Below are 23,864 nucleotides of genomic sequence, written 5' to 3' on the forward strand. Positions count from 1 at the left end.
TTCCCCCAACATTGGTCATATCACCCTGAAGTGGGAACATAAAGTGAATCCGAAAGGAAAAAGAGGCTATTTAAGAACATGTTGAAAGATAACACACTGTCCTCCACAAACTGGGAAAGTGAAAAGCAAAGCAACTTGTCACGGGCTGACTTCTGTCCCTTTCCCTGCCCCGATTCATATGATGAAGTCCTCCCGCCAGGCCTTCAGGATGTAACCAGATTTGGAGTCAGGGTCTTTAAAGAGGTGATTAAGTTAAAATGAGGTTATTAGGGCAGGCCTAATTCAATGTGACTGGTGTCCTTATAAGAAGAGGAACTCTGGACACTCACAGGTACAGAGGGAAAAGACCATGTAAAGACACAGGGAGAAGATGGCCACCTACAAGCCAAGGAGAGAGGGCTCAGAAGAAACCAACACAGCCGACACCTTGAGCTTAGACTTCCAGCCTCCAGAGCTGTGAGACAAGAAATTCCTGCTGTTTAACTACCCCATTCATGGTACATTGTTATAGAAGCCCTAGGAAACTAACATACAACTCAAATTTCTAGAAAATATATATATATATATTGAGGAAGGGTCTCATTCTGTTGTCCAGGCTGGAGTGCAGTGGTGCAGTCACAGCTCACTGCAACTTCCATCTCCCAGGCTCAAGCAATCCTCCTATCTCAGCCTCCCAAGTAGCTGAGACCACAGGTGTAAGCCATCACACCTGGCTAATTTTGTATTTTGTAGAGACAGGGTTTTGCTATGATGCCCAGGCTGGTCTCGAGCTCCTGGACTCAAGCCATCTACCTGCCTTGGCCTCCCAAGTAGCTGGGAACTACAGGCACTGCCAGCTCATTTCCTAATTCTGCAGGCACCTCCATGGAATCCAGGAATATCAAGATTTGCAGATTAGAGGTTTATTAAACCCTCTGTGTATAAGGTGTTCAATATCCCCTGTGCACCAGCAAGAAATTTCTTTGTTTGTTTGCTTGCTTTTTGAGACAGAGTTTCACTCTGTCACCCAGGCTGGAGTGCAGTGGCGCGATCTCGGCTCACTGCAACGTCCACCTCCTGGGTTCAAGCAATCCTCCCGCCTCAGCCTCCTGAGTAGCTGGGATTAAAGGCACCCAACAGTATTAATTTCTGTGTTTTTGGTAGAGAGAGTGTTTCACCATGATGGCCAGGCTGGTCTCCAACTCCTGACCTCAGGTGAACCGCCCACCTTGGCCTCCCAAAGTGCTGGGATTACAGGCATGAGGCACCACGCCTGGCACACCTGGCTGAAATTCGCTGTTTTGTAGGCTGATGCAATAGCTACAAAGTTTCATGTAGAAGAAACATCTGTTTCCTTGAACATATGGGTGTCTGGATTTCTGTCTCCTCTTCAAGGTTTTAATAATAAGTCTAACCTGTTTCATAATGCAGCCTCCAGAGAACTGCTACATCTTCTGTTTTTCAAGCTAAACATCCTTAGTTCTTTCAACTCTTTTCCTCAAGCCCTGGCTTGGGAAACCTTCACCAGCATGGTGGCTCCTCTCTAGATACTTCCTCTTTGTTCATTTGTCAGTTCGTTCACTTTTCCCATAGGCATTTATGGAACACCTGCTGTGTACCAGGCACCTTGCTTAGCCATGCTGGTATGACGATGGACCACATAGACAATTCAGCAGGCAATTGCTGTACAGGCTAACTGCAGTGTTGGGGACATACGACACTCTGTGGGAATGCAATAGTTAGGGTATTAAATCCCAACCTAGAAGATTAGAAGCACTTCCATCGAGACCTGAAAGATTAGTCCAATTCGGTTGGATAAAATGGGGTGGGTGGGGTTATAGAAAAGAGTAGGAGGAGGGCAAGTGTGGAGGTTCATGCCTGTAATCCTAACACTTTGGGAGGCCACAGCAGGAGGATGGCTCGAGCTCAGGAGTTCAAGACAAGCCTGGGCAACATGGCAAAACCCTGTCAACATACCAAAAATATGAAAAAACTAGCTGGGTATGGTGGCGCATGTCTGTAGTCCCAGCTACTTGGGAGGTTGAGATAGGAGGATCACCTGAGCCCAGAGGTCGAGGCTGCAGTGAGCCATGATCACACCACTGCACTGCAGCCTGGTGACAAGAGTTTAAGTGGAGAAAATGGCAAGTTTGCTTCTTTAATTCTGCCTCTGGCTTCTCAGTAGTTAAATGACCTTGTATGAGACAGTTAAGGGATAATAGGACATGCAGAATGAAGTGTGAGCTCCCTACCACAGTGCCTGGCTCATGGTGGCTTGTCATCACTACTAGTTTTTTTTTTTTTTTTTGAGACAGTTTCATTCTTGTTGTCCAGGCTGGAGTGCAGTGGTGCAATCTCGGCTCACTGCAACCTCTGCCTCTCAGGTTGAAGCAATTTTCCTGCCTCAGTCTCCCGAGTAGCTGGGATTACAGGCATCTACCACCATGCCTGGCTAATTTTAGTAAAGACGGGGTTTCACCATGTTGGTCAGGTTGGTCTTGAACTCCTGACCTCAGGTGATCCACTCGCTCAGCCTCCCAAAGTGCTGGGATTACAAGCATGAACCACCTCACCCAGCCTCATCACTACTGTTGTTATCATTATTATCATTAATCAGGGAGGAGGGATGTGACTAGCTCCCTAGGGGTAAGGTTGTGTATCTTGTCTCCTAACAGCACCAGTCAGCAAAGAAAAGCAAGGTGACTCTCACTCATGGAAGGGATAACCCCTTACCTCTACTCCTTTACACACACATGAGTTGCAGGTGCAAAACCCATGGGCAAGCTGAGGAGAGAACATCCTGGAACTGAAGCAGGGAATGTGGGTGGTGGGGGCGGGCACTGGAGAGGGAAAGATCAAGGACGGTCATAGAAATGGAAAGGGATAAAGAAAGAGTTTCACACAGAATGAGAAAGGGAGAAAGAAGGGGAGAGAGAGAATCTGTCAGAGAAAAAAATCAGGTTATATATTCATTGCCTAGAAAAGCTTTTAACTTTATGGCTTATTGGAGGTCAGGTACTGTGCTTTTTGGATTCTCCCAGCATTAATCACAAGATAGGAATGAAGAATTTTACTTCATACAATTAATTAAAAATGATTGATAACAGAGAGGTTGATTTCTATATTAAACAGAGCATAGGCACAGAGGATGAATTTGATAGGGACCAGCAAGTCTATGCTGAGAGCGGCCATGACAGTCCTTCCAAGGGGTCCACATTTCCAACTGTCGTTGCGCTGTCCACAATGCACTGCGGCTGAGCACTAAAACAGAGGGGGTTTTACTTCAAAAGGTTTTTTTTTTTTTTTAAGGCTTTGCTATCTTTAAAACAATTTGATGAGCTCAATGCATCAACCTTCATGCATATAATCAATTCTGATGATATAGTCACAGGCCAGCTGCTTAGTTCTTTAGATGTGTATTGCTAACTGCTGTTCTGTAAGAGGCTGGCTCCTATGTAGGCTTGAAGCCCACCTTTTGTCAATTCCCTGTAAGGCTGGAAAATGCTAGCAGCTTATTTTTAAAGCTTCAGAAGGGCAGGACGTAGATTACAGTTAGTTTCTTCTCTGCAGCTGCAATTCTCTGCAGATGTTACTCATCTTGTATCATCTTTCCAGCTCATGGCCCACAGCATCTCCTCCTAAGATCTTTTCCTCCTGCCTATTCCACCCAACCTTATAGGTTTCTCTACAGTACTAGTTCTCAAACTGTGGTCTCCGGAAATACTACTTATCAGACCCCAACTCAGACCTACTAAATCAGACTCTTAGAGCACAGGGCCCAGTAATCTGTGTTCTAACAAGCCTTCCAGGAGCTTTTGGTGCACAGTGAAATTTGAGAACTCCTGCTTCATTGCCCGATCCCACTGCCCAGCCCTGCCGTGTTGCCCGATCCCACTGCCCAGCCCTGCCGTGTTGCCCGATCTCACTGCCCAGCCCTGCCGTGTTGCCGGATCCCACTGCCCAGCCCTGCCGTGTTGCCCAATCCCACTGCCCAGCCCTGCCGTGTTGCCCGATCCCACTGCCCGGCCCTGCCGTATTGCCCGATCCCGGTGCCCGGCCCTGCCATGTTGCCTGATCCCGGTGCCTGGCCCTGCCGTGTTGCCTGATCCCGGTGCCCAGCCCTGCCATGTTGCCTGATCCCGGTGCCTGGCCCTGCCATGTTGCCTGATCCCGGTGCCCGGCCCTGCTGTCCTGCTTGATCCTACTGACCACCCTGTGTCTCAAAACTTCTTCTTCCTTAGCTTCCAGAATATGGTCCTTCCTTGGCTTTCCTACCTGGAGAGAGTGAGGAAAAGCTGCAGATTTCATCAGGGTTCCCACACAGAAGGGGCGTCAGGGGAATTAGTGACATCACCACATCCTAGATGAGACCTGAGAGATCATTGACTTCAACCTCCTTTTTTTTTTGAGACAGAGTCTCTCACTCTGTTGCCCAGGCTGGAGTGAAATGGTACGATCTTGGCTCACTGCAACTTCTGCCTCCTGGGTTCAAGCGATCCTCCTGCCTTAGCCTCCTGAATAGCTGGGAGTACAGGCGTGTGCCACCATGTCCGGCTAAATTTTGTATTTTTAGTAGAGACGGGGTTTCACCATCTTGGCCAGGCTGGTCTCAAACTCCTCACCTCGAGATCCACCCGCCTTGGCCTCCCAAAGTGCTGGGATTACAGGTGTGAGCCACTGTGTCTGGCCTCAAACTCCTTCTTTTAGAGATGAATGAACTGAGGTCCAGGAGAAGAAAATAACCCCTTGCTAAGAAGAAGTTTAATCAAGATTGGAGTCATTCAAATAAGGATGAAATCAGCCTTCTGCACATCTCATTCACTCATTTGTTCAATACACACTGAGCCCTGGGCAGAATCACAGCCAGGGCTGGAGGTCAGTAGAATCCAGGTGTGACTGGCTGCAACAGCACCTCCAAATACCGATGGGCAGGGCATCCTATGGTCTACATAAAAACTCTGGGTTGAGGAGAAAGCAGGCTCAGCAGGAAGAATCTGGTGTGTGTATGTGTGTATGTATATACATATACATACACACACACACACATATATATATATATTTTAATCAGTTTTGTCTTCCAATTACTCATCTGATAAAATAGTACATTCAAGAGTACAGCTGCCTTTCTCTTTGCTCCAAGGCATATCTGTCCCTAAGCCATGCATCCTTTCCTTAAAGGGGATAGGGGTTGGGCACCTTTTCTGTCTAGGTTTGCAGAAGTCTTAACAAGTTTGCCAAAACTGCTTAAGCTACCTGAGCCTTAGCTTCCTTGTCTGAAAATAGAATAGAACAATAATTACCTTGCAGTGTTTGCTCCTGCTGTGGATTAGGTGAGATAACACCTCCCAACTCACAGCAGGGGCTCAGTACATGAGAGTTGCCTTCCATAGGTGCTATGAGAAATGAAAAATATTCAGTCCCTATATGGAAGAGATTTATAGTCTACTAGTAGTAAAATGAGACAAGTGCAAAAATAACTAACATGTGAATCCCTCTGAGGTAGGCATCACTATTACCTCGTGGAATGTAAAGCAGACAGGGCTGGCACTTTGGCAGAGGACCTGAAGTGTGTGTGACCCCTCAAAGGCAACAGAACATATCTACAACCATCCAATCTTTGACAAACCTGACAAAAACAAGCAATGGGGAAAGGATTCCCTGTTTATTTTGTTTTTCTTTTTGAGACGGAGTTTCATTGTTGTTACCCAGACTGGAGTGCAATGGCATGGCTCACTGCAACCTCCGCCTCCTGGGCTCAAGTAATTCTCCTGCCTCAGCCTCCCAAGTAGCTGGGACTACAGGCGCGCACCACCATGCCCAGCTACTTTTTGTATTTTTAGTAGAGACGGGGTTTCACCTTGTTGACCAGGATGGTCTCGATCTCTTGACCTCGTGATTCACCCACCTCGGCCTCCCAAAGTGCTGGGATTATAGGCATGAGCCACCGCGCTCGGCAGGATTCCCTGTTTAATAAATGGTGTTGGGAAAACTGGCTAGCCATGGGCAGAAAGCAGAAATTGGACCCCTTTCTGACACCTTACACAAAAATTAACTCCAGATGTATTAAAGACTTAAACATAAGACCTAACACCATAAAAGCCCTAGAAGAAAATCTAGGCAAAACCATTCAGAACATAGGTATAGTCAAGGACTTCATGACCAAAACACCAAAAGCATTGGCAACAAAAGCCAAAATAGACAAATGGGACATAATCAAACTCCACAGCTTCTGCACAGCAAAAGAAACAGTCCTTAGAGTGAATCGGCAACCAACAGAATGGGAAAAAATTTTGGCAATCTACCCATCTGACAAAGGGCTGATATCCAGAATTTACAAAGAGCTAAAACAGATTTACAAGAAAAAAACAAGCCCATTCAAAAGTGGGTGAAGGATATGAACAGACACATTACAAAAGAAGACATACATGAGGCCAATATACATATGAAAAAATGCTCATCATCACTGGTCATTAGAGAAATGCAAATCAAAACTACATTGAGATACCATCTCACGCCAGTTAGAATGGCGATCATTAAAAAAATCTGGAGACAACAGATGCTGGAGAGGATGCAGAGAAATAGGAACACTTTTACACTGTTGGTGGGAGTGTAAATTAGTTCAACCATTGTGGAATATAGTGTGGCGATTCCTCAAGGACCTAGAAATAGAAATTCCATTTGACCTAGCAATCACATTACTGGGTATATATCCAAAGGATTAAAATCATTCTACTATAAGGACACATGCATACGAATGTTCATTGCAGCACTGTTTACAATAGCAAAGACCTGGAACTAACCCAAATGCCCATCGGTGATAGACTGGACAGGGAAAATGTGGCACATATACACCATGGAATATTATGCAGCCATCAAAATTGATGAGTTAATGTCCTTTGTAGGGATATGGATGAACCTGGAAACCATCATTCTCAGCAAACTGACACAAGAACAGAAAATCAAACACTGCATGTTTTCACTCATGGGTGTTGAACAATGAGAACACATGGACACAGGGAGGGGAGCATCACACACTGGGGTCTGTTGAGGGGAAATAGGGGAGGGACAGCGGGGGGTGGGGAGTTGGGGAGAGATAGCATGGGGAGAAATGCCAGATATAGGTGAAGGGGAGGAAGGCAGCAAATCACACTGCCATGTGTATACCTATGCAAAATCTTGCATGTTCTTCACATGTACCCCAAAACCTAAAATGCAATTTAAAAAAAACCACACAAACATAACTTGTGAGTGGCTAGTATTGATCCAAAGGGGAATCCATAATAGAGAAAGAAAAAGATTTCAAGGTTGGTTAGCAGAAATAAAATGAGCAATGTTGGTAAATATAGAAAAGGATGCACATGTAACAAGCTCTCGTAAGACAGACCAACCTTGGGGACCACAAGCTGGTGACTGTAGTGTAGTTTGCGGAGTTGGGGCAGCCAAGAATACAGTGGGGTCCAGGCATGGTGGCTCATGCCTGTAATCCCAGCACTTTGGGAGGCTGAGGCGAGCAGATCACGAGGTCAAGAGATTGAGACCATCCTGGCCAACATGGTGAAACCCCGTCTCTACTAAAAATACAAAAATTAGCTCGGTGTGGTGGCACGTGCCGGTAGTCCCAACTCCAGAGGCTGAGGCAGGAGAATCACTTGAACCTAGGAGATGGAGGTTACGGTGAGCAGAGATCGCCCCACTGCAACAAAGCAAGACTCCGTCTCAAAAAAAAAAAAAAAAAATACAGTGGGAGTTTGGGCAAGGAGGATAAGGTTTCCAAAAAGGCTGATATACCCCACTGGTCGGCCTGGAAACAGGTCCACCCCCTCATATGACAGTGGTGTAACAAAGAAGAAAAGTGCGCACAAATGAAGCAAGCAGCCATTAGCGGTGGGGTGGTATGCCTCCCAGTTAGCGCCCGCTGGAGGAGGACCTAGGGAGGAGTGTGGAAGGGGATAGGTACCACCCACAAGGCTGGGTAAGGGGAAGAATCTGAAGTCCAAAGGGTTCTGGGTACAGCACAGCCAGCTTCTCTGACTCTACCTGCCAATGAGAGGCCTTTGAGCTACAACAGGTGCTCATTCCTTCTCCTGTTGCAGCCTGCTAGTTAGATCCTTGCCTTTTGCCACAACCCAGGAAGGTCGGGTCTGTCCAGAAAGTACAGTGGGTACAAAGACAAAGTGACACCCACTGTTGCCAGCTTAAAGCCCTCCACGGCTCCCACCCCTGCAAAATGCAGCTCAAAATCTTCCTTGGAGCCCTCTAGTTCCTAAATGATTGCTGGCTTATCTCCAGCTCAGAACACCTGCCTGGCAGACCCAGTGCCACGTTGGAGCCCCACGGCCACACTCCATCTTCACGCCTCTGCCGCCTGCTGTCCCAGAGGGCTCTCGATGACCACGACTTTCACTGGAAATGATTCCCTTGAACCAGCCATTCTTAAGAGTGGTTTGGGGAATCCTAGGGGTCCCTGAGTCCTTTTCGGAGGATCCATGAGGTCAGAACTATTCTCATAATAACATGAAAGTTTGTCTTTCATACTGCCATTCTCTTGTGAGTATATAGAGAACAAAAAGTTGATTGATTTGGTTTTAGATTCCACATTGCCACTACCTTTAAGAAACTACTCTTTGTCAAGTTTTGGTGTAGTATCAAAGAACATTTACAATTATATGAAAAGGCTATTAAAACCTTTTTCCAACTACATATCCACACAAGGCTGTTTTCATATAATCTAACCAAAACATTTCATGACAGATTGAATAGTCAAGAAATAACAGTCCAGCTGTCCTCTCTTAAGCCAGACATTTAAAACATTTGAAAAACTGTAAAACAGTGCTCCTTTTTTTTTTTTTTTTTTTTTTTGGTGAGACAGGGTCTTAGTCTGTTGCCCAGGCTGGAGTGCAGTGGCACGATCATGGCTCATTCATGTAGCCTCAGCCTCTGGGGGTCAAGTGATCCTGTAGCCTAAGCATCTCAAGCAGGGGACTGCAGGTGTGCACCACCACAGGCAGCTAAATTTTTTTTCCTTTCTTGTTTTTTGAAACAGAGTTTTGCTCTTGTTGCCCAGGCTGGAGTGCAGTGGTATGATTTCGGCTCACTGCAACCTCTGCCTCCCGGGTTCAAGCAATTCTCCTGCCTCAGCTTCTGGAGGAGCTGGGAATACAGGCATGCACCACTACGCCCAGCTGATTTTTGTATTATTAGTAGAGATGGGGTTTTACCACATTGGCCAAGCTGGTCTCAAACTCCTGACCTCAGATGATCCACCTGCCTTGGCCTCCCAAAGTGCTGGGATTACAGGTGTGAGCCACCACACCTAGCCTAATTTTTTTAATTTTTTATAGAGGCAAGATATTTCTATGTTGCCCAGACTGGTCTCAAATGCCTGGGCTCAAGTGATCCTCCCACCTCGGCCTCCCAGAGTACTGGAATGACAGGCATAAGCCCCTGCACCTGGCCAGGAAATATAGTTTTTTATACACATATAATTTGTTAACACATTCTGATTTTATTATTTTTATTTTTTAAATTTCTGATCAAGTAGAAACCAATAGATCCAACCCACATAAACAAAAGCTCCCTTGATTGTCCTCAGGATTCTTAAAAAACAAACAAACACAAGTTCTTTGGGAACCTTAATCATTTTTGGCTGGGCACAGTGGCTCATGCCTAGAACCCCAGCATTTTGGGAAGCTGAGAGGGGAGGATAGTTTGAGCCCAGGAGTTCGAGACCAGCCTGGACAACATGGCGAAACCCTGTCTCCTCTACAAAAAATACAAAAATCAGCCAGGTGTGGTGGTATGTGCCTGTAATCCCAGCTACCTGAGCCGCTGAGGTTGAAGGATTGCTTGAGCCCAGGAGGTCAAGGCTGCAGTGAGCCATAATCATGCCACTGCATGCCAGCCTGGGAGACAAAGTGAAACCCTGTCTCAAAATAAAATAAAAAAAATAATAATTTTTAGTGTAAAAGGAAGGATCCTGAGACCAAAGCTTGAGAACCACTGCCTTATACCAAGCCTGCTCAGCAGGTAGAGTTGAGCTATGATGTAGCTATGCCTCTACTTTTGTACACCAATTCTATCAAATTAATGATCTTTTCTCATAGCTATCTCTTCCACTACAGTGTGCATCTCCTGATGATGTCCATGCATCTTAAACACTACCACCGCCCCCCAACCAGTATCTGGCACAGAGTGGAAATTCCAGATCAATGAATGAGGTAAGAGATAAGCCCGTCTGGACAGACATGACAGGCTGCCGAGTGAACAGCCTGCAGTTGTTCACGGGATGAATGGAGAAATACATGCATTATTTTTTCAAACTGGCTCAAGTTGTTACTGAGACTCTGACTTGAATTTAAACATAAAAGATAAACATTTTTAAAATTCAGAAAGTTCAAATAAAAAATTAACCTAAGAAACAATTGTGCTGTTTCTACTCTGTTAAACTTTCAGGAACATACTTGCAAGCAAATAACCAGTAAAAACCCATCATGCTGGTGGATGCCATAACTACAGCCACAATGATTTGCCACTAAAAAATAAAACGTGGCCTGCACCATATTCTGAACAAATAGCCAAAAAGCCAAGAGAAGCAAACATGCATAAAACACAAAACACTGCATTATTCCAAGAATGAAGAGAAGGTCCTACCCTCCAGCCAAGGACTACCAATGAGCATGCTTTTCCATCTTTGTTCCCCATCAAAATAGGAACAAAAGCAGATTGCACTTGAGAATCAGGCCACAGCTGTAGTGTTGGCCTTCTGGTTACATGACTGTCATTCCACCATTTTCTTTTTTTTTTTTTTTTGAGACGGAGTTTCGCTCTTGTTACCCAGGCTGGAGTGCAATGGCACGATCTCGGCTCACTGCAACCTCCGCCTCCTGGGTTCAGGCAATTCTCCTGCCTCAGCCTCCTGAGTAGCTGGGATTACAGGCACGCGCCACCATGCCCAGCTAATTTTTTGTATGTTTAGTAGAGACAGGGTTTCACCATGTTGACCAGGATGGTCTCGATCTCTTGACCTCGTGATCCACCTGCCTCGGCCTCCCAAAGTGCTGGGATTACAGGCGTGAGCCACCGTGCCCGGCCATTCCACCATTTTCATAGCCAAGCAGCCCTCCGGCATATCTGGGAGCAGCCACTTGCACAGCTCATGGAGTAAAAACACCGACACCCACTTCCAGTCTTTTTTTTTTTCTTTTGAGATGAAGTTTCACCCTTGTTGCCCAGGCTGGAGTGCAATGGCATAATCTTGGCTCACCGAAACCTCCACCTCCCAGGTTTAAGCAGTTCTCCCGCCTCAGCCTCCTGAGTAGCTGAGATTACAGGCATACACTACCACACCCAGGTAATTTTGTATTTTTAGTAGAGATGGGGTTTCTCCATGTTGGTCAGGCTGGTCTTGAACTCCCAGACTCAAGTGATCCACACGCCTCAGCCTCCCAAAGTGCTGGGATTACAGGCACGAGCCACTGCATCAGGCACCACTTTCAGTCTTGGGGTGGGAAAGAGGCTGTGTCCCATGCTCCTCATTGTCCCTGATACATTCTCTTGAAAAATGAGAAGGAATCAATGCTGGATGCAGGATTGCCTTTAGCAAAATGGGCTTCTAGGCAAAGGAGTACTGAATGCTGACAACCAGGGAAGGCGGGGGTGATGTGGTTCTATGTGCGTGTATCAGAGGGAGGAATGGAGGGAGAGAGAGACTTGGAGAAAAAAAGCAGTGTGCTTTTCCAGGTAAGTGTGTCCTGGCTTTTCCTGAGGCCAGCCCCATCAGAAACCCAACTGTGCAGTCACTGCTGATGATCTAGAAATCAGGTATCTTGGCCAGGTGTAGTGGCTCAGGTCTGTAATCCTGGCACTTTGGGAGGTCAAGGCAGGTGGATCACTTGAGGCCAAGAGTTTGAGACCAGCCTGGCCAATATGGCCAAATCCCATCTCTACTAAAAATACAAAAATTAGCTGGGCATGTTGTCCTGCCCCTGTAATCCCAGTTACTCAAGAGGCTGTGGTGGGAGAATCACTTAAATCCTGGAGGAGGAGGTTGCAATGAGTCAAGTTGTGCCACTGCACTCCAGCCTGGGTGACAGAGCAAGACAGTCTCAAAGAAAAACAAACAAACAAGAAAGAAAGAAAGAAAGAAAGAAAGAAAGAAAGAAAGAAAGAAAGAAAGAAAGAAAGAGAAATAAATAAATAAATCAGGCTCTTCAGGTGCATGTGTGTGTGCGTGTGTGTGCGTGTGTGTGTGTGTGTGTGTGTGTGTGTTGTTTAACGCCTTGGAATTTGTTTTTTAAAATGCTCAATTAACATACTAAACCCTTCCCAGTCCTTTTCACATTTGCGAAAGTCTTGTTTATATCACTATGGAAACAAGGACTTTCAGGAACCTGGAAGGCCTATCCCTGGGGTCCTCGTTTAGTTAGTATCAATAAAGATTCTGACCTCTGAAAAAATGGCTCTTTGGGTCCCTGTGTTCCCTGATTGCAATTTCAGATGCCGCTGAGGCTACCAGGTCACTGGGTAGTTCTCTCAGTCGCCTTCATAAAGGGTCAGATTCGAGGGGCTAGCCAAAGATACAAATGTCAAATACAGTTTCAGAGAACATCATAGAATGATAGTTGTGGTAAAGCTTTTACTTACTGTGTACCTGGAATTTATGTATATTACCTCATTTATTCCTTACAGAAATGTTCCAAGGTTTGGCATTAACATTCCATTTTACAGATGCTAAAACTGAGCCTCAGGAAGGTTATATCACCTATGTGTACACACCTGGAAAGTAGCAGAGGCAGGACTTGAACCCAGGTCAATGCCAAAACTCATTCTCTTTGCACTACTCAGCCTTCCTATTGCCTCCAAGGCTTACCAAGGCCCGTGTTTAGAATCAGCTGATTTACATGTATTCTGTGCGTCTTCATGACATTTCCTTTCTCTAAGAAACATGGTCACTGGAACAGACGAATAGACCCCTGGCATTTTCCATTCCAATAACTTGATTCAGCTCACAATGTCGCACCTCTCTTCTGGGCCAGCTCTTTCTTCCCTGCTGCCATGCAGGAAAGCATTAACAGATCTAGCTGGGCAAACCCAATACAAAATTTTCATAACACCTTTGCCCAGATAGGTCCAACAACAAGGATATTTTCAGATGAGAATCTTGCCCTGAATATTGGAAAAAAGTCATGAGCTTCACAATCGATTGAAGGCTTCAAAAAAAGTTTATTTTGAAAGCCCGTGTGCAACCACGTCCTCAACTCCAGACACAGTCCATGTCCTCACCACCAGCGAGGACCCCAGGCCCAATACATCCAATGAGTACCCAGGGAAAGGAGAGCTTCTCCAACAGTCACCAATCCTTGTCCCTAAGCCCTCCCCTAGCCACCCCCGCCTGCCCACTTCTGGGGGTGGGCGCCATCACTCACCCAGAAGGGCCGTCTGCGGGTGGGTCCGAGCATGTCTGCCTCTAGCGATGGACCTCCCACGTGACCGCTCCCTGGCCTCAGCAGGGAGGAGGAGGATCTGTCCGAGGATCAGCAGAAAGCAGCCTGCGAGCATCTTTTCCATTTTCAAGACGAGCAAGGCTGTGACAAACACAACATGAGAAGGGGGCATGGTGAGATTTCTGGGTCTCCCTGAACTCCAGGAGCTGCAGGCCCGCTGCCCCACCTTTTCAGAGTTCAGACAGGCCACTTGTACTCAAAATGCCATTTGTGTGTTTTGCCTCTGAGAGCTTCAGTAGCCCCCATTGGTTGGTTCTGCTTGGACACTCTGAACAGGGCATGCATAGTTGGAATTTTTCATCCCTTTAATCACTATAAGACTGAAAGGAAAACTTGAGAAAAATCTGTCCTGAAATTTCTTATCGGTTAAGTTCATTATCAATTACTCATAGTCACATTTTACATTTTGGATTTGAACAAGAAAAAACTATTCTATATCTGAGAGTTCCAAGTAACAATACTCGTTCAGTCTACATTTAGTTTATATAAATTATATATATAAAATTCATGGCTGGGCGTGGTAGCTCACGCCTGTAATCCCAGCACTTTAGGAGGCTGAGGCGGGCAGATCATGAGGTCAGGAGTTTGAGACCAGACTGGCCAACATGGTGAAACCCTATCTCTACTAAAAATACAAAAATTAGCTGGGCATGGTGGCGCACACCTGAAGTCCCAGCTACTTGGGAGGCTGAGGCAGGAGAATCATTTCAACCTGGGAAGCGGAGGTTGCAGTGAGCTGAGATTGCCCCACTGCACTTCAGCCTGAGTGACAGAGCAAGACTGTCTCAAAAAAAAAAAAAAAAAAAATTCATGTGTAGTTGACATAAAGTAGCCTCACATAGCCAGCCTCCCTGCCTCCCTGCCTCCCACATATATTTATTACAAGTGTTGGCACAGTGGTTATGGACTTGGAATCTGGTACTAGACTGAGGCCAAGTGCCAGGCCCTATTCTAAATTCTTTACCTATAGTAACTTGCTCGACTACCTAATATTATTCCTGCATTCTCATAAGGCTCAGGAAGATTCGGTGACCCACCCAAGATCACACACAGTTAGCAAGTGTCAGAGACAGAATTCAAACCTAGGGTCAAGGCTGGGTGCCATGGTTCATGTCTGTAATCTTAGTGCTTTGGGAGGCCTAGACAGGAGAATTGCTTGATGCCAGGAATTTGAAACCAGCCTGGTCCACGTAGCAAGGCTGTTTCTACCAAAAAAAAAAAAAAAAAAAAAGGTTAATTTATTTAAAAAGTTAAAAAAGGCCAGGCACAGTGATTTATACCTGTAATCCCAGCACTTTGGGAGGCCAAGGCGGGCAGATCACTTGAGGCCAAGAGTTTGAGACCAGCCTGGTCAACATGGAGAAACCCCATCTCTACTAAAAATACAAAAATTAGCCGGGGGTGATGGCTTACACCTGCAGTCCCAGCTACTTAGGAGGCTGAGCCACAAGAATTTCTTGAACCCAGGAGGCAGAGCCTGCAATGAGCAGAGATTGCACAACTACTCTTCGAGCCTGGGTGACAGAGCGAGACTCTGTCTCAACAAAACAAACAAACAAAAACGTAAAAAATCAAACCCAGGACTAGCAGGTCAATTTTCCAATGCATTGATTAGTGGAAAACTCAATTATCTGAAAGGAAAATCCCCATAAATCAAGTCATGGAAAGCCATAGTTGTTTTCCTGTCAGAGGCAGGGACAGGGCAGGGATGGGGCAGGGACCATGTTTCAAAGCTTATTAAAAAAACTTCCCTATTTCAGCGAGGTATTCGTTTAGCATATTGCTTCCAGGAATTGACCTGGAAATGGACCTGGGGTTGTCAACCTTCAGAGCCCAGTTTTTCACAGTTGCTGTATTGAACTAGCTCACTATTTTTCATATAATCTTACTATACATTAAGATTATATGAAAAATAGCAAATGCTTATTCAGCATCTCCTATGTACCAGGCACTGGGCCAAATGACTTCAATGTATGAAGTGATTGAATTCATAGAGTAACTCAGAGAAGTTAAGTAACTTGCCCAAGGTTACATTGCTCATAAGAGGTAAAGTTCCAGAACCCACTAGCTCAGCAGTCCCCAATCTTTTTGGCACCAGGGACCGATTTCATGGAAGACAATTTTTCTTTTCTTTTCTTTTTTTGAGACAGAGTTTCACTCTGTTGCCCAGACTGGAGTGCAGTGGCGAGATCTCAGCTCACTGAACTTCTGCCTCCTGGGTTCAAGTGATTCTCCTACTTCAGCCTCCCCAGTAGCTGGGATTACAAGTGCCCACCACCATGCCTAATTTTTGTATTTTTAGTAGAGACAGGGTTTCACCATGTTAGTCAGGCCTAATTTGGTGATCTGCCCACCTCGGCCTTCCAAAGTGCTGGGATTACAGGCATGAGCCACTGCCCAGCAGACAATTTTTCCACAGACCCGGCTGTGGGGGGTGGTTTCGGGATAATTCAAGTGCATTACATTTATTGTGCACTTTATTTCTATTATTATTACACTGCAATAGATAATGAAATAATTGTCCAGTTCACCATAATGTAGGAATCAGTGGGAGCCCTGAGCTTGTTTCCCTGAAACTAGATGGTCTCATCTCGGGGTGACGGGAGACAGTGACAGATGTCATTAGGCATTAGATTCTCATAGGGAGTTCACAGTAGGGCTGACATTCCTTTGAGAACTTAATGCCTTAATTTGTGCAGCAGCAATAAAAGTAAAAAAGAATCTAATGGGGCCAGGCGTGGTGGCTCAAGCCTGTAATCCCAGCACTTTGGGAGGCTGAGGCAGGTGGATCACGAGGTCAAGAGATCGAGACCATCCTGGTCAACATGGTGAAACCCCATCTCTACTAAAAATACAAAAAATTAGCTGGGCATGGTGGTGCGTGCCTATAATCCCAGCTACTCAGGAGGCTGAGGCAGGAAAATTGCCTGAACCCAGGAGGTGGAGGTTGTGGTGAGCCAAGATTGTGCCATTGCACTCCAGCCTGGGTAACAAGAGCGAAACTCCATCTCAAAAAAAAAAAAAAAAAGAATCAAATGGATCTAGTGGTGCTGCTGATCTGACAGGAGGCAGAGCCCAGGTGGTAACACAGGCGATGGGGAGAAGCTGTAAATACAGGTGAAGCTGAGCTGGCCCACTGCTAACCTCCTGCCGTGCAGTCTGGTTCCTAACAGAACACGGACGGATTCCGTGGGGTTGGGGACCCCTGTACTAGTTCATTAAAAACAAATAACTACTTTCCTCACCCCCCGCTTTTTTTTGAGACATAGTCTCACACTGTAGCCCAGGCTACAGTGCAGTGGCACAATCTCTGCTAACTTTGCAACCTCCACCTCCCAGGTTCAAGTGATTCTCCCACCTCAGCCTCCTGAGTAGCTGGGATTACAGGCACCCGCCATCACGCCCAGCTAATTTTTGCATTTTTAGTAGAGATGGGCTTTCCATATGTTGACCAGGCTGGTCTCGAACTTCTGACCTCATGATCTGCCCACCTCCGCTTCCCAAAGTGCTGGGATCAGAGGCGTGAGCCACTGTGCCCAGCTCACCCCACTTTTTAAACCATTTAATCTCTTTTTTTTTTGAGTCCCACTTTTTTTGAGGGTCCCACTCTTTCACCCAGGCTAGAATGCAGTGGCGTGATCATGGCTCACTGCAGCCTCATCCTCCCAGGCTCGAGTAATCCCCCCACTTCAGCCTCCCAAGTAGCTGGGACTATAGGTGTGAGCCAACACACCCAGCCTATTTAAACTCTTCACTAATTAGATTGGTCCCTTTTCATAGCTTTGAGATTCCTTCTTAACAAAGGAAGAAAACTTAAAACATCTTGCCTCTTTCTCAAATCCTGAACTTACTATTTACTTTCAAGCTGCTTTGCAATTTAACATCTTAGGGTGTTTTTTAGGGGTTGGGGGACAGGGTCTCACTCTGTCACCTAGGCTGGAGTGCAGTGGCACAATATCTCACTGCCTCTTGGAAATCCTGAACTCCAGTGCTCCTCCCACGTAAGCCTCTGAGTAGCTGGGACTTCAGGTGTGCGCCATCACACCTCCTCAACTGATTTTACAAAACACGATTCAGTGTGTAACATCATTTATATGTGATTTATTATTTGATTGCTATTCTCGTTTCTCCAAACTGAGCAGATGAAAAGTCCAGGCTTGTTTGTTTCAAAATGTATACAACATGCTCTCAAGGCCCACTTCCACTCTGAGTCATTTGCACTTAAACCCTTGGAATATGATGTGGTGTGTGATCATTTCCAAAAAACAAGCACCGTTGCATGTGGTTTGGGTTTACTGTGGATTTCAAGAAATGTTTGTACTTTCAAGTCACCATTGCTAACCAAAAGGCAATGAGGATAGCTGAAGAGTGAGGATTTAAAAATAAAGCAGTGCTCGATTTGGCAGCACATATAGTAAAATTGGAACGATACAGAGAAAAATAAAGCAAAATAATGCTAGCTGTCTAACTCTGAGAGGGTTACTTACCCTCTCTTGACCTCAGTTTCCTCATCTTTAAAATGGGCATAACAGAAGACGTAATTGCTATATAGAATAAATAGGTTCGTATTTAGATGTATTTAAAGCACTTCAAACACTGCCTGGCATATAGTAAGTGCTGAATAAGCATTGGCTCTTTGCTGTTGTTATTTGGAGACAGAGACTCACTCTGTTGCCCAGGCTGGAGTGCAGTAGCACAATCTCGGCTCACTGCAACCTCTGCCTCTCAGGTTCAAGCAATTCTCATGCCTCAGCCTCCCTAGTAAATAGAACTACAGGTGTGCCACACCATGCCCAGATAATTTTTTGTATTCTAGTAGAGGCAGGGCTTCACCATGTTGCCCAGGCTAGTTGCGAACTCCCCGCCCACCTCGACCTCCCAAAGTGCTAGGATTACAGACATGAGCTACTACACTCAGCCTGTTCTTGCTGTTATTATTATTGGTATTATTCTGTAATCAAACCAATCAATAGTATATACTATTGGCTGGGAACAGTGGCTTACACCTGTAATCCTGGCACTTTGGGAGTCCAGGGAGGGCAGATTACTTGAGGTCAGGAGTTTGAGACCAGCCTGGGCAACATAGCAAAACCCCATCTCTACAAAAAATACAGACATTAGCTGAATGGGGTGGCACACACCTGCAGTCTCAGCTACTTGGGAGGCTGAGACTGTAAGATTGCTTTGATCCTGAGAGGTCGAGGCTGCAGTGAGCCATGATAATGCCACTGCACTCCAGCTTAGGCAACAGAATGAGACTGTGTCTCAAAACAAACAAAATGCAATAGCATGACAAGTCACAGACTAGTAGAAAATATTTGTAAAATATGTATCTGATCGATTATTTCTATTCAGACTATATAAACTTTTTTTTTTTTTTTTTAGATGGAGTCTTGCCCTGTCACCCAGGCTGGAGTGCAGTGGTATAACTTTGGCTCATTGCAACCTCCACCTCCTGGGTTCAAGTGATTCACCTGCCTCAGCCTCCTGAGTAGCTGGGAGTACAGGTGTGCACCAGCACACCTGGCTAATTTTTGTATTTTTAGTAGAGATGGGGTTTCACTATGTTGGCCAGGCTGGTCTCGAACTATTGACGTCAGATGATTCATCCGCCTTGGCCTCCCAGAGTGCTAAGATTACAGGTGTGAGCCACTTTGCCCGGTTGGGACTATATAAACCCTTATCACTCAAGAAGAGGACAAACAACCCACTTCAGAATGCGCAAGAGATTTGAACAGTCACATTACCAAAGAAGATATCTGGATGACAAATAAACATTTGAAAAGATGGTCAACATCTTTAGTCATTAGAAAAATACAAATTAAAAGCACAATAAGAAGATGCCACAAGAAATCCCCTAGAATAAATAAAATTAAGAGTATAATAGTGACCTGGGAATATGAAAAAAAATATTTAAAAAAATTTTAAAGACTGATATAACCAAGTTTTGGTGAGGAAGTGAAGAAGCTGGAACCTTAGCTGGGCACAGTGGTGAATACTCAGAATCCCAGAACTTTCAGATGTCTAGGTAAGTGATCCCTTGAGCTCCCTGTTTGAGACCAGCCTGGGCAACATGGCAAAACCCCATTGCTACAAAAAATACAAATATTACCCGGGCATGGTGGCACAAAGGAAGAAAACTTAGAACAGCTACTTGGGGGCAGGACTGAGGTGGGAGAATCACTTGAGCCCAGGAGGTTGAAGCTGTAGTGAGCTAGGATCGCCGCCACTGCACGCCAGCCTGGGTGACAGAGCAAGACCCTGCCTCAAATAAAAGAAAATCTTACAGTGACTGGAAAACTAACATGAACTCTTCTAAGTTTCCTTTAAGTAGGAATAATTTTCATATAAAATATTTTTAAAGAATGTAAATTAAAAATAATAAATTTTAAAAAGAAATTATGATATTAGCTGTGGGCTTATAAAAAAGATAAATAGGCTGGGTGTAGTGGCACATGCCTGTAATCTCAGCAATTTGGGAGGCCAAGGAGGGCAGATTACTTGAGGTCAGGAGTTCGAGACCAGGCTGACCAACATGGAGAAACCCCATGTCTACTAAAAATACAAAATTAGCAAAACCCTATCTCAAAAAGAAAAAAAAAAAAGGTAAATAATAAGGGCTGGGCATGGCGGCTCACACCTGTAATCCCAGCACTTTGGGAGGCTGAGGCAGGCAGATCACCTGAGGTCAGGAGTTTAAGACCAGCCCGGCCAACATTGCAAAACCCTGTCTCTACAAAAAAATTAACCAGGCATGGTGGCACATGCCTGTAATCCCAGCTACTCGGGAGGCCGAGGCAGAAGAATTGCTTGAATCTGGGAGGAGCAGGTTGTAGTGAGCCAAGATTGCACCATTGCCCTCCAGCCTGGGTGACAGAGTGAGACTCTGTCTCAAAAAAAAAAAGATAAATAATAAGGAATGGGGAAAAGGATACAATATAGATACCAACATAAAATCAGTATGGCAATATTAATACCAGACAAGATAGACTTTTTTCCTAAAAACTGCAATGGCAATGTAACGAGAAAAAAATTAAATCAGTGCATTTATCCATCTCAATGGTTGTTTCTTAGCTTGGCATTTACAGCTGTCAGCATTTGAAGATCAGGACCCATTTCTAACTGGAAAATGGAATGATGTTTGAGAACGGTTCCTTTCATGTATGGGCCTCTGAGAAGAATTGCTGAGAAATAGAGGTTAACTCAATCTGAACAGATTCCATGAAGCATTTGGGAACATGGAAAGAATATTTTAAAATAATACAACAGCTTTGACTTTTGTTTCAGCGATTTTTCTCTTCTCCATGGAACAATGAGTCTTTTCATTTAACTTTACCAAGGGGGTAGGGGAAGAGCAGGAAGGAGATTGTTCTGTCTCAGCTACGGGTTCTTCTAAGCATCACTGTTGCAGTAAACTAACAGGCGAGAATTCCTTCCGGAGCCAAAACTGTATGCTGTGGGCCTTGAGACCAGAGGCCTGGTTCTGCACACCTGTGTGACCTTACCTAGGTGACAACTCTCTGGGCTTTCACTAGTCATCCATAAAATGAGAGGCATGGCCTGGAAGCCAAGTTTCTCAGACTAAACCAGACCAATGGCAAGATCCTGCCATCCAAAAGAAGGTGGCAAGATCCCCTGTCCAGTGGTAACCCCACCTGGAGACAAGAAGAGAAAGGAGACAGGACACTAACATTTGTCAAGTGCCTGTGATGGGCCGGCCAGCGAACTGGGCAGTTTGGACAGTATCATCTCATTGGATCCCCACAATCATTCTGTGAGGCAGATGAGTTTCAAATTTTGTGGATGGAACACTAAGATTCTACCCTGGCCCCTCTCAGGCAGTCAGTCCACTCGTTAAGAAAAAGAGATTTTCAGGCCAGGCATGTTGGCTCACGCCTGTAATCCCTGTAAGCACTTTGGGGGGCCAAGGAAGGTGGATCACTTGAGGCCGGGAGTTTGAGACCAGTCTAGGTAATATAGTGAGACTCTGTCTCTACAAAAATAAAAAAATTTTTTTTAAATTATCTGAGCATAGTGGTACACACAGTCCCAGCTGCTTGGGAGGCTGAGGTGGGAGAATTCCTTGAGCCCCAGGAGGTTGAGGCTGCAGTGAACTATGATCATGCTACTGCGCTTCAGCCTGGGTGACAGAGAGAGATCTTATCTCAAAAAAAAAAAAAAAGTGTGAGTGGAAACAATCTCAATGACCCATAATAATAGTACAGAAAAATTGTGGTGTGGCCATAAAATGGGATATTATACAGCAATAAAAAAGAATTAATTATGGCATATGATAACATGAGAAGTTTACAAATACAATATTCAACAAAATAACATTCAAAAATAGACAAAATGTATCTACAATCATAGGAGTCAGGATTGTGGTTATATTTGGGGTGTTGGTGCACAGAAAGGGGCTGAGGGGGGATTCTGAATGCTGGCAATGTTCTATTTATTGATCAAAATACTGGTTACACATGGGTTTATGTCATGAAAATTACTCCAGCTGCATCCTTACACACTTTCTGTATGTAAACTTCAATAAGAATTTTGTAGGCCAGGCACAGTGGCTCAAGCCTGTAATGCTAGCACTTTGGGAGGCCAAGGTGAGCAGACTGCTTGAGCTCAGGAATTCAAGACCAGCCTGGACAATATAGTGAGACCCTGTCTCTACAAAAAAATACAAAAATTAGCCGAGCGTGATGGGACACACCTGTAGTCCCAGCTACTCAGGAGGCTGAGGTAGGAGGTTAGCTAGAGCCCAGGAGGCAAGGTTGCAGTGAGCTGGGATCACACCACTGCATTCCAGCCTGGGTGACAGAGTCAGACCCTGTCTCAAAAGGAAAAAAAATAGTTTGCTTAAAAAAACAGGCAAATACAGTTGAGTGCAGTGGCTCATGCCTATAATCCCAGCACTTTGGGAGGCCAAGGCGGGCAGATCACATGGTCTGGAGGTCGAGACCAGCTTGGCCAATATGGTGAAACTGTCTCCACTAAAGATACAAAAATTTGTTGGGCAACTCTGAGAAAAACTCCGTCTCGAAAAGAAAAAAAAAAAGACATATGAAAACAAACTCACCTAACTGGGAGGGTAGAGGGAGAAGCCCTAAACAGAAGTGAGCTAAAACTCTTTGATTTAGATCATTTTCTCTAATACTCTAGTATTTCTTTTTTCTAAATAGTTTTTCTTACCATCATGCCCAGTCTAATACTCTAATATTTCTGGCAGATAGAATAATGCCCCTCAAAGATTTCAATGGCCTAATCCCCAGAATCTGTCACTGTGTTGCCTTACATGGCAAAAGGGACTTTGGGCCAGGCACAGCGGCTCACACCTGTAATCCCAGCACTTTGAGAGGCCAATGTGAGCAGATCATCTGAGGTCAGGAGTTCGAAACCAGGCTGACCAACATGGTGAAACCCTGTCTACTAAAAATACAAAAAATTAGCTGGGTGTGGTAGCTCATGGCTGTAATTCCACCTACTGAGGAGGCTGAAGCAGGAAAATCGCTTGAACCTGGGAGGTGGAGGCTGCAGTGAGCTGAGATCACATCACTGCACTCTAGCCTGGGTGTTAGAGCGAGACTCTGTCTCGAAATAAAAAAAAGGTGGTGGTGGAGGGAACTTTGTAGACGTGATTAACTTAGGAATTCTGAGATGTAGTGATTAGCCCAGATTTTCTGGGTAGGGTTTTGTAAATGGGAGACAGGAGAGTCAGAATGGGAAGAAGAGCCGGAAGATGCTGTTACTGGCTTTGAGGATGGAAGAAGAAACCAGGAGCCAAGAAATGAAGTCAGCTTTTAGAAGTCAGAAAATGAACAACATTTTCCCAAGGGCCTACAAAAAGGAAACACAGAGCCCTGCTGACACCTTGATTTTAACTCTATGAAACCCATTTCAGAGTTCTGAACTCCAGAAATACAAGACAACAACTTTGGGTTGTTTTAAACCACTGTTTGTGAAATTTGTTATACCAGCAACAGGTAACTGATACAACAACATAAAATAACTACAGTGTATCCCCATGGGCAGTGAGCCCCACTTTCTATAAGTAGATAAAGGTTCCTCTGACAGCACCTTTGGAATAACTTTCCAAAAATGTTAGCTGGTTCACCTGCTCAGCCACTGATTTTTACATGCAGGTATTTTGTGAAATTTTCCATTTCAATTGACTCACTTTGAGTACTTTACGTCCTTCACACACTGTTGTACAAATCCACATTAATTATTTCATTTAACCCTTACAACAAACCTATGACATAGTATCACACCCATTTGACATGATAAAACCAAGGCTCGGACAAAGATAGTAAGCAAAGCTAACAAATATCGAGCATTTATTCTGATCTGGGAACTGTAACACGTGTTAATTTAATTCTCCCA

General features: G+C 45.0%; 1 protein-coding gene across 12 annotated transcripts in view; it reads right to left on the reverse strand.

The window, feature by feature from the left end:
- The window catches only part of MATN2 (matrilin 2), a 173,544-nt gene that overhangs the window by 146,808 nt on the left and 2,872 nt on the right, over nucleotides 1–23,864 (reverse strand). For all 12 annotated transcript variants that reach the window (XM_078353486.1, XM_078353484.1, XM_035277629.3 and 9 more), the window contains exon 2: nucleotides 13,404–13,562. In XM_078353486.1, the coding sequence (XP_078209612.1) occupies nucleotides 13,404–13,545 (142 nt within the window). In that variant the 5' untranslated portion in view covers nucleotides 13,546–13,562. The remainder of the gene's footprint in view (nucleotides 1–13,403; nucleotides 13,563–23,864) is intronic.

This window comes from Callithrix jacchus, chromosome 16 (assembly GCF_049354715.1).
Source record: "Callithrix jacchus isolate 240 chromosome 16, calJac240_pri, whole genome shotgun sequence".
In the NCBI taxonomy this organism is placed as follows: domain Eukaryota; kingdom Metazoa; phylum Chordata; class Mammalia; order Primates; family Cebidae; genus Callithrix; species Callithrix jacchus.